Raw genomic sequence first — 12101 nt, forward strand, 5'->3', positions numbered from 1 at the left:
GAAATCGCAAATTACCACCAACTACAAGTTGGTGGTAATTTGCGTTTCTTAACACAAAATCGCATTTTCAAAAAGTTACATACATATCATTTAAGGAATCGCAAAATGTACGATTCCTTAAATGCTATGGCAAAATAAGGAATCGCAAATTATTGCGATTCCTTAAATTGCGATTTTTTCTTACATATGAAAAAATGCTAAAAGGCCGTTTGCGAGTCGCAAAAGCCTTGATACATCTGGCCTTGAGTCACCAACGGATACAATTGGAGAGCACGACCGCAGCATAAGGGTACAGAGTACTATTCTGTAGTATGAGCGAGACGAAACATGATGGTGAGCAGAGGGGTCTGAGCACAGAGGACCGGGCGAGCCGTACTTCTAAAGCACGAAGAACAAGACTTTGAATCATGGAACTTTACAACAGAAACATGGGAAAGCGGAGGTTGGAACACGCAGCGGCCAGCGATAGGGGCTAGAGGTAAGACATAGGCAGAGGAAAAGAACGGGCAAAGAGGGAAGGGCAAGTATAAGATCAGGGAGGAGAGACGGAACAAGGGGATACAGTGGTGATAAGATCGAAGGTCAAAAGCAATGGGACCCACCTGGAACTGGAGCGAGGGCAAGGGTGACAGGCAACGAACGAGGCAGTGACCGATTGAAAGATGGAGTCCGGAGCAAGGGTCAGAAGCAAAAGCTACAGGAGCAGCTGAGGGGGGGCGGGGGGAGATGGAGGGTTTGGTGCAGAGAAAGGAACCATGGCGAGATAACTGCAAGAAGAATGGAGGCAGCAACGACAGTGAGAGGGAAGGACAAGAATAACAAAAGGATTGCTTTTTTCTTTTTGAGGGCCTGTGAATAAAGATAGCTAAATGCATGATGATTCTTTGTGCTGTACAGATGTAAAATATTCCCTCATGCAGTGTAATGCAAGGAATCCGCTGGAGGAGGAAGGATGCAGCCAAATAGCCAATAGCATGGTGCCGAGAGGCAAACACTCCACTGGGTTGATCTAAGATGCTATTGACAAAATCTCAACCTAATGTCTGGAAAAAAAAACGGGTCCAAAAAAAGCCAATGGCTGAAGGGGGTGGACCCATAACCCATTCCTACATATACTTTAAGCAACAGGCCTGATTCGAAAGCCGCTATCAGAAAGCCAGACCTTAAACAAGCATTGGAAATGCAATAGGTCTCGCATTAGAAAAGTTGGAGCTATTGGTCTTGTAAATGACAGATATTTTATTTATTTGTTGGTTTTTAAAATAGCTAAATTGATAGCTTTGTCATTTACAATGCCAATAGTTATAACTTTTGCGAATGTGACACCTATAGCATTTGGAATGCAACATGTTTTGTATTTACGTGACATAGATGGCAGCTCTGGTCGTTAGGCCACATCTCTAGAGAGCAGGAGAGTGCAGCAGGGGAGAGAAGCACAGCAATATATAGATTCAATGTATGGATACTTTAAGTTGATATAGTGAAAATCTACACAGATCCGCCCATGAGGGACAGACCTTCACAAACCAGCTCCAGAACATCACATCAAATGGTGGAACAGACACTCGATTTTGTGAACCACTGCCATGAGCTTATTTTTCATCCTAATTTGGTCACAAGCAAAAAAGAAAAGGGAGACAAAGGAGGACTAAAAAAAGATATGAACACAGTGGACCAATGTTGAAAGCAGAAACCGAGAAACGTGCAAGTGAGAAATAGAGGAGACTTAGGGAAGTGGAAGAAAATACACAGCTAACGTGTTATCTAACCAATCGACACCACCAACGTAGCGCTCTTAAGAAACCTGCTCTTGTGATTTTTTTCATCAAAGTAAGCACTGAAAGTAAGTCTTAAGAGTCGCTCACCTTGTCCTACCTAGCAGGACAGTCAGCAGCGCGGCCAGTAGCCCGGTCCTCCGGAAGCGCGGGGAATCAATCACTTTACAGACAGGCAGGACTCAAAGGGGCTTTAAGAAGAAGCACGCGCACCCGCAGCTGAATGAAAGCAGCCCTGCCTCGTGAGCCTGCTGCTGGAGAGCGGGGCCTTCCTGGCACGCAATGCAGCAGAGGGTTCCCGTGCAGCGAGACTGTCTTCCCTTGCTGAGGCAGACTCTCTCACAGCACTCCTCAAGGGAGGGTAGAGGGGGAGGTGTGCGGTGCTGCGGAGGCGAGCAGAAAAGTTTTTATTTTTTATTTTGTGCAAACATTAAAACTATATTTGCACTTTTATTTTCTTAGTGTTGTTTTAGATCATTTTTGTCTACGCTGTGTCTGCCTGCTGGCAATCTAAAACCCACAGATGCGAAAGTGAAAGCGCTCAGGCTGGGTAAACACAAAACCTGTAACGTGATCCAGGAATGCAAGTGGCACACGGTAGGAGGAGAGTAGGAGGAGGAGGGGGGAGGAGAGTAGGGGAGGCACGGCCTAGCGGCCGTGCAATCAAGAAGTGAGGGGGTGGGAGAGTAGGCAAGGCAGGCGGGAGGGGGGAGGAGAGTAGGGGAGGCACGGCCTAGCGGCCGTGCAATCAAGAAGTGAGGGGGCGGGAGAGTAGGCAAGGCAGGCGGCTGGGGGCATGTGCACGCGCTTTTAAGCTCAATGTGCATGCGCATTGAGCTTAAAAGTCACGGGCACTGCAAGGAATCGTCACGATTCCTTGCAAGTTGGACAAAGAGTGGATAAGCCCCCATAGTCTCGCTTGCTCGATGCGCATGCGCATCGACAGGCGAGACCTAATAAAAGACCATAATGGCATCCGATAGGGTGGAGAGCTATGTGCTTGTTTTGTATGAAAACCTCCGTCATTGACGCAGTAGGCTCCTCTGGCAGAGCAGTCGACAATACAGTTGGACAGAAATGGACTGCGTCTTGTAAGAGGAGTTCAAACAACTGGTTGAACATTTGGTTTTTGTTGCACCTCATTGCAAACTTCGGTTTTGATTGCTTTAGCACAAATGGTACCACTCCCACATCAGGCCATCTAGCCTGTTAGGGACAAGTCACAGTGTTAAGTAGCATGATGACTTTAAGATTACTAGCAAGTTAGACCTGACTGGGGCATTTTGCAATTATCTGGTATCTTGGCCACATCTCTTTGATGATGGTCACAATATTTACGCGCAATTAGTGGAGGATTATAAAAATCGCATTGATAGAAAGGACAGACGACAAATTTAGCTCTATAAACATAAAAGAAAAAGATTAAATTATGCATAACACAGACGAACAAAATCCTAATAAACACTGCAATAAATTACCAGTTTAAAAATGCAATGTGTCTCTTTTCCCTACTATTGTTGTATTCATTTTCAATGTTTTTTCCGAAATTTTAGTGCGCCGAAAACGGACACATTAGTAAAACTGTGGGGATCCAATAACAGAGCGATATAACAACTTATGTGTGCCGTCTTAGGTTTTTAGTAATGGCGGTGCTGCCACCTTGTGGATGATATAGACAGACATGAATGTGAGTTCATATAAATAGCTTGCTTTTCGAATTCGGAACCAGATGGGGGAACTCTCCCATAATAAAAGCCGCGTGTGTCCTTATGCAGTAGGAAACACAAAGGAGCGCGCATAGCACATAAAATGAACGCGCAGCACGGAATTCTGCCAAAAGACTAACTAGTTATAAAGAAAAAGCAAACACAACCATGCAGCAACAGAATTTTGCTCGCAAATAAATCTTTTACTACCTCTTCAAAGGAGGTGGTAAACCATTCATCTACTCTTAAAAAAAGAAACAACGTTTTCTTCTTTTTTATTTATTTTTTATTTATCATCAAACGCAGATTGTTTTACTTCAAGGAAAATGGGTTGCAGAAAAAAAAGAGAATCCCTGTGATGGTTGCAATTCCTAGTGGGTCGAAATTTGCAATCAACCTTTTTACTATTCATGAGGTACGTCGAATCGAGATCTATTAGGAATCTGTAGTTTGCAAACCGACCTATTAGTACATAGGTCGATCCGCAAATGACCTCACTGGTCACAAAAATACTGGTCTCAAATTGCGATCAGAATTTTGCAACCAGTTCTTAGTACATCTGCCCATGATGCATTCAACTCGCAGGACTAAGTAGTGTTATAAAGTACATCGATCCACTAGTTAATTTTCAATTTGAAATGTTTTAGAAACTAACGGCCAGATTCATCAAGCTTAATTGCGCTCGCAAATGGCCAGATTCTGAGAATCTGGCCCTTTGTGAGTGCAATTTTTGCATTTGGGATTCATCATCCCAAATGCAAAATTCGCTAATAAAGAATTCGCACATTTGCGAGGAATTGCATTAATGGAATCTCTATTTGAGATTCCTTAAATGCAATTCATGAACCATTTTAAAATTGCGAAATCGCAATTTTGGGCCGCTATTTACCGCGAGGTCAAACCACGTGGTAAATAGCGAAAACTTAGAAAAATGCATTTAAATGCATTTTTCTAAGTTGCATGTTACACACACACATGTCCTTTGGACATGTGTGTGCGCAACACCAATGTAGATTACATTTCAGGGGTGCTACAGGGTGTCCTTTGGACACACCTGGCACCCTTGAAATCGCTTAGTTATTTGTGATTAGCTAATTGCTAATCGCAAATAAGGAATAACTCCCCATTCATTCCTATAGGCCCATAGGAATGAATGGGGAGTTATTCCTTATTTGCGATTAGCAATTTGCTAATCGCAAATAAGGAATGTGTAGGAATCGCAATTTATTTAGCGATTCCTACATGAATCCCGTTTTGCAAGTCCTTAATAGCAATTCCTTAATAAATCCTATTAAGGACTCGCAAAACGGGACTATGATGAATCTGGATGTTAGCCCCTGCATGTTTCTTTCCAAGTGTCACTGACACACTGTGAATGTAAGTAGGTGCAATCTACTGTTAACGGTTTCTATTGTGCCCAAACCTTCAGTGATTGTGGATCTAGGAGTGTAAACTCTCCATGCATATTATTGAGCACTGGGTTCACAAACAGTTGTGAGTGGCTGCATACTTTGTGAGGCACACATAATGTTTGAACTAAGAAAACATGTGTAGAGTGGTTTTCTACAACACAGAACAATGTTTGTACCACAGACTATTGGAGATGTACAGTCTGTGTGCTGTGATCAGCTCTAGTGCAATTGAAAACTGTTGTATAACATGATCCGTATGGCCAAAGTCATCAGTGCACACAACATCAACATCCTCTCCTATGCCAACGACTCGCAATCTATTCTCTCCATCTCGGAGAACCCCCCAACACAAGATACAAGTTCACCACCTGCATGCCCGAAGGCTCTGTGACCTTCCACAAGAACAGCTCACCATGGGACTCCAACCGGTGAATGGCTGAACTCGTCAGCACCCAAGCCAGGATCCTCAGAATAATCATCAACAGAAAACTGGTCATGGCCTCGCAAGTCCCCACCATCACTGAATCTTGATTCAACGCCCTGAAGAAGCTGAGGAAGATCTTCAAATAGCTCCAAAGCAACAGTAGAAAAATGATCACTTATGCCCTAGTAACCAGCAAGTTGGACTACGGAAACTCCCTCTATGCTGGGATCACAAGCAATTCACTAATGCCCACATGCATCAAAGTCAATTGCATTCGCAAACGGTGCGAATCGCAATTTTCGGCTGTTTGCGAATGCAATTGACTAATTTGGAATGCATCATGCATTTCGCAATTTTAGGAATCGCAACCATGATGCGATTTCTAAAATTGCGATTGCATTTAAGAAATCGCAATTTCAGATTTCTTAAATGCAATGCATGATTATTTTTAAATTGCGAATTCGCACTTTGGAAGGAGTAAATTAGCATGTAGTTGAACTTCATGCTAATTTACCGAAAACTTTCAAACATGCACTAGTTGCATATTTGAAAGTTTTAATTTACACACACACATGTCCTTGGTTCATGTGTGTGTGTAAATTGCACTTAAAGTTAAATTTCAGGGGTGCAGGGAGGGGTTCTTTGGACCCCCCCTGCACCCTTGAAATTGCATTCACATTTTGCGAATCGCAATTTGAAGTTCGCAAAATGTGAATCCCTTCCCATTCATTCCTATGGGCCTTTTGGCCCATAGGAATCAATGGGAAGGGTTTTCCTTAATTGCGATTCACAAATTGTGAATCGCAATTAAGGAAAAATACCGAATCGCAAAAAATATTGCGATTTTTTCATGCATAGCATTTTGCGATTTCTTAATTGCGATTCCTTAATTTTCGCAATTAAGAAATCGCAAAATGTTACAATGATGCATGTGGGCCTAAAACACTACAAACCATCCAGCAACCAGACTCATCCTCAAGCTTTCAAACAGAACTCCCATCACACCCCTCCTCAGGGAGCTTGACAGCCTCCTGATATACAAACACACTCATTTTAAATTCCTCACAAGCACACACAAAACTACATATCTTAGGCCCCCCATACCTGAAATGTTGCATATCCTTCCACCAACCACTCAGACAATTCCACTCACCAGGACTCCTACTCTCGCACATCCGACACATTCACAGACACAGATCAGGACGGGTGTTCTTTTACATCGCTCCTAAAGCATGGAACTGCTTCCCACTGAACATCAGAGCCTCCTTCTCGCTCCTTGAATTCAGCAAGAAGCTGAAGACCTGGCATTTTAATAAACCACCCTACTATAGGCAGGGATAGGATCACACACCGGCTCAGCCCCCAGATACCCTCATGGGCGAATAACAAAAATACATAACATAACTAAAAGACACCCTGCTTAAAATTCAACCTGACTGTTTTAAAACCGAATCCTGGAAAAATAAATCTGCTGGGCCACTGGCAAAAAACATTATGCCTTTGCAACATGACATGCCAAGGGAAAGAGTTTGTGTGTGGGAGTAATGGGACAGCTAGGGTAAGAGTAACGCCAGTGGGAAAGACCGGGGAAAGAGGGATGGGTGGCAGCAATTGGACATACCAGGGAAAAGAGAAAGAGGAGGGAGCAACGAGCAGGAGATGACTGCTGCTCAAGCACTGTAAATGCATTCTAAAGAGACATTGCAAAAGGTTAGCAAATGTTTTAATTGTTGGGGCATATGAGATCTACCAGTAGGGAGAAAACAAATACACTGAAGCACAGAATGGTAAAGACACTTGCCTACATCATAGGGGCTGCTGAACTCAGACCTAAATCTGGAAAGAACATACTGCCCTCCCTATGACAGATATTAAACTGAGGGATAGTACTTACAAGCCATCGTTCATACTCTTCCATTGCCTTTTTTTCTTGCCATTCTTTTTCAGCTCTTTCTTTCTCTTGCTTCTCTTTTTCCTCTTGGAGTTTTTCCTTAATTTTTGATTTCAGAACATCTTCCTTTTTTTCACTCCTAAAATTTGGAAATGCCTAAAACGTTAATAGAAAAGAAGAACTAGGTAGCAATAACTACATCAAGTACCAGCAGAGTAGATAATTGGGGCACATAAAGGTACATCTTTTTTATTAACCCATGATTTTGTAACTTGATTATTATTATTTCTTTTTACGTTTTATATAGCGCAAACTGGACCCGAAAATATCAGGTATCAGAGCACTTCACATGAGCACCAGTTTCATTACAGATGAACACATTCATTTTTTTTGTTAAGGCACGGGGAGATTAAGTGATTTGCCGAGACTCGAACCCGGTTCCCCAGCTTTGAGGTCGACCACTCTTAACGACAGGCTACACCCTCTTCCCAATTTGAAAATGTGTAATGTATAGGAACATTTAGAATTTGTATGTAGTTTTTTAAAATGTTTCCTCGGGAGAAGCATCATTTAGCTGCTGCAAACTAAAATTAGTTTGCACTTGCTGGGGCAGAAATGTCCTCTGCATGGTGATGGATGTGCACCCTTGCCCTAAGTGCCTGACTGTCCCTAGAAAGGTTGGAGATGGGAAACCAAGGAATGAATATAGACTCAATCAGTTCTATATTAATTGGACTTGTCCAGCCGGATAGAGATCAAATATTTATTTGTAAGCTATTTTTAACCAAACTAGTACAATACAAGACAAAACAAAACAACAGGGGGCTCAGGCAAAGTTTGTGGTTTGTTGCATAGAAATAATTCACAATTATAAAGAACATATCGCGTTGAACACCTTTACAATTTTCAAATGAAGAATTTAGGACGTATAAGGTGTTTTTAAAGTGTCTTCTGCATTTCGATCCATTAGGGTAATGTGCGGATCATCATCAGGACATGGAAAATTATGCCTGTACAGTAGAGACTTAATAACCGGTATGGACGAAGACTTAAGGATAAGTCCGGAGGCGGGAATAGGGGGCAGCAGCAGTGGCGGCTGCAAAGGCGGTGGACTGATGACTCGACCAGGTTCAATTGTAGGGGGCCGCGTGCTCCGGGGCACAATGGCCAGAATTCTAATGAGATGGGCTGGATAGCAGGGTTCTGTGTTCGGCAGTGCGGGCCCCGGAGCACGCGGCTCCCTACAATTCAACATGGTCGAGTCTTCAATCCTCCGCCGTTGTAGACGCCACTGCCGCTGCCCCCTATTCCAGCCTTCGAACTTATCTTTAAGTCTTCGTCGATATCGGTTATTAAGGCTCTACTGTATAGGCACAATATTCCATGTCCTGATGATGATCCGCACATTACGTTAATGGATCGAAATGCCGTCGACACTTTACAAACACCTTATACGTCCTAAATTCTTCATTTGAAAATTGTAAATGTGTTCAACGCAATTTGTTCTTTACAATTGTAAATTATTTCTATGCAACAAACCACAAGCTTTGCCTGAGCCCCCTGTTGTTTTGTTTTGTCTTGTATTGTACTAGTTTGGTTAATTAGGACACAGGCTTGTGTCCCACTTTATGTATTAATTTTTAAACTATTTTTTATCTGTTTACAAGTAAATATTAGACCTCTGTCCGGCTGGACAAGTCCAATTAGTATAGAACTGATTGAGTCTATATTCATTCCTTGGTTTCCCATCTCCAACCTTTGTAGGGACCGCTGTTGCTTTAAAAATAGTCTCCCAAAGTCCCTGGCCGACCCTTACTTGGGTGCCCTTGTTGTTCTATAATATATTGTAATTGCAGCATTGGAAAACAAAGAAAGGAACGCCATTTTTATAGAAACTAAACTAAAAATCCCACTCCGAACCTTAACTAGCATTACTGATAATAATATTGAAACCTGTCAGTCACAACAGAATAAAAAATAGGGATATCTGTTGCATGTACTGTTTAAAAGTTATTGTTTGCCGAATGCTAAAAATGTATATCAATCCATCATAGACAAAGACTCTTAAGAGTGTTCAACCCATCTTCAAATAACACAACAAAAATGTATGCTCATACCATTTGGAAAAAGCCAATTTACTCTCCTCTTTTTTTTCAGCAACGGCCTGCTCCTCTTTTCTTTTCTTTGCCATTTCAGCTTGCTTTTCTTTACGAATCTTCTCTTTCAGGTGCTCTTCTTTATCTTCTTTCCATTTTTCAAAAGCCTAATAATGCCAAAAACAATTTTCTTTAAGTGCCTCAAGGTAAGAAAATCTTCGGTGTCAGTACCTCCCAAAGCCTATCTTACCAAAACGTAATACAAAAGGCTCCTTGACTACTTGTAAAATAACGATGCATGTGACTGTTGTATGCTTCTTGCTAAGGAAACTTCATACTTTACAAGCTTTCGTATAGCAAGTAACATAAACATGAAAAAGATGCCCAGCTTTGCACAGGACTTACATGTGAATTGTGTGTGTGTTCTACATTTTGCTCGTGCTACTGCTTCGTCTAACCAATATATAGGTTTTTTCTTAGGAATGTTTAGTGTAGACTTCACTCTCAATTCTGCTAAAAAGTAGCTAGCCAATTTAGAAAGAGGTTGTCTGGCAACTGTTGTATTATCTGCTCTATGTCTAGTGCAACTGATTTCAGGCCAAATTCCAATTTTTCCCAATTAGGAGACGCATTACATACACATTGCAGGTTTGAAGTGATGGGCTATATAAAGAATGCCAGAACCTCCGGTGCACAAGGACCGGACGGTATCTCGATTATGCTAATTAAAAAGGAACCAGCTGCATGGGGAGCCTTTCTGGTGCCACTGTTTAACTTCTGCTTTCAATCGATTAGTATTTATCCTCCTCTTGGAAGGGGAGCATTATAGTTCCGCTGTTTAAAAAGGGCCCAAAAAGGTCACCTACTAGCTTTAGACAGATCACGCTACTGGATGCTTAAGGCAAATTATTTGCAAAAAGTATCTTCAGCATTTGCAGCAGTGGGCCCAAGACCAGAACATCTTACCGCCAGAACAGGCAGGCTTCAGAAAGAACCATGGAACACTGGATAACATTGCGGCTGTCCAGACCATCGTAGAGGAATATGTTTTCTCACGAAGCATGTTAGTCTACACAGCTTTCATTGATTTCTCCACGGCGTTTGATAAAGTGGATCATCAGACGCTGTGGAGAAAGCTCTCCCACTTGGTATGCCATACCACCTCCTGGGCCTTATAATAGAGTTACACACAGACACTTGGTGTCAAGTGATGATGGGAGGCTCGCTGGGGATTTCCTGTAGGATTAATGCACATAATGTTCTTAAGCAGGATTGCCTGTTGGCCCCTCTTGTTTTCCTTTTATATATATGACCTCCCCGGCAAATTAAAGTCAGTGAGGGGCGACGCCCCTAGAATTGGTACAATGTCCATTGGCTCTCTACTATATGCAGTAGAAGTGAAGTTGCAATTTTCGATTTAACCCCTATTGGCTTGCAGCGTCGTCAGGATGCCCTGACAAAATATGCGGAGGACCATTTTTTGAAAATTAATATTGCTAAAAGCTACATTTAAGTCTTTTGCAAGAAAGGTCTCAGAATAAAGAAAGGGTATAAGTGGTCATTGGGGCAGAAAGAACTTGAACAGGTCAATTCGTATTCGTATTTGGGGAAGGTTTTTTAAAAAAAACAGGCGTGACTCAGAGCACATCAAATGGTGTGTTGGTAAGGCCGTCTCCCAGGCTGGAGCTCTAAATAGATTTTATAAGACCTGTGGGAGACTTCATTTTAATCACGTTCTGTCAGTATTTAAGGTCAAAATCCCCCTACATTAACATATGCTGCAGAGGTTTTGGATAGGAATTTTGATAAGGCTGAATGCCGTTTTTTCCACCAAATTTGTAATTTAAATTCTCTGGCTGCCCCACATGTTCTTCACTTGGAATTCCATTTAGTTTCTTCTTATACTTCATACTTGGCAGCGATCCTGAGGTGGGGGAACTCCCTCTTCTGGGGGGATGAGGGCACCCTAAGGGCCGCCTTGAAGTTGGAAATCTTTGCTAAATTGAAAGATAAATCAGCCTTTTTCAGATCATTTGCCCACGCAAACCACTCCTTTCGGCTTAGTTTAAATTGTGATTCACCTATGTCTAAGCCTGTACTGAAGTTATTCCTAAAGAAGTCAGTAAGCACGATTAGTACAGTAAGAGACACAGCTTTAAGTCAACCTAAAGCCCGCAATGAGGTGATCTGTGTGAGTGCGATGGGGAGTAGACCCAGCCCTATTTTTCATGGAATGTCCCACATGGAATTAGAAGGTTGATACTACTTTTAAGAACCAACCTGTTGCCCTTGAGAGAGGTAAAGGCCATTTGGGAAAAAACTCCTAGAGAGGAGAGAATTTGTGAATTGTGCTGTTCCAAAATACAGGATCTTAATCATGTGCTATTTGTGGGTCCAGACCTTCTAAGGGCAAGTCAAATGTTTTTAAGACCCTCATTTATCAAATTTAATATTCATTCTGTTCAGGAGGCCCAATCTTTTGTCTCGTCAGCACCAAATGAAATGGTTTGCCATAGAATATTTAAATTTTTCAAAAAATGTTTTAAAGAGTTTAGTTGATATGTGTAATGTTTGCTGGTGGGCCAATGTAGAATTTCGTATTCGTTATAAAGTATGTTTCTCTTTATTTTTCTCTGTTTTTTTTATTGGTGTATTTTAAAAAAAAGTATTTATAGTATTTTTTTTATTGTACTGCTGTATTATGGTGGACCACCGTAGGAGTTCCATAACAAATAAAAACAAATTGAATTGAATTGAATTGGTTATACATTGTTAATGTTTTTAATATGTGTTAGAC

The 12101-nt window shown here is 41.7% G+C and overlaps 1 protein-coding gene across 1 annotated transcript in view; it reads right to left on the reverse strand.

Moving 5' to 3' along the window:
• Nucleotides 1–12101, reverse strand: part of MAP9 (microtubule associated protein 9) — a 169511-nt gene that overhangs the window by 2719 nt on the left and 154691 nt on the right. The window contains exons 12-13 of the mRNA XM_086962334.1: nucleotides 9326–9471; nucleotides 7212–7347 (exon numbers count right to left, since the gene is read on the reverse strand). Coding sequence (XP_086818460.1) covers nucleotides 7212–7347; nucleotides 9326–9471 — 282 coding nt within the window. The remainder of the gene's footprint in view (nucleotides 1–7211; nucleotides 7348–9325; nucleotides 9472–12101) is intronic.

This window comes from Lissotriton vulgaris, chromosome 3_1 (assembly GCF_964263255.1).
Source record: "Lissotriton vulgaris chromosome 3_1, aLisVul1.2, whole genome shotgun sequence".
In the NCBI taxonomy this organism is placed as follows: domain Eukaryota; kingdom Metazoa; phylum Chordata; class Amphibia; order Caudata; family Salamandridae; genus Lissotriton; species Lissotriton vulgaris.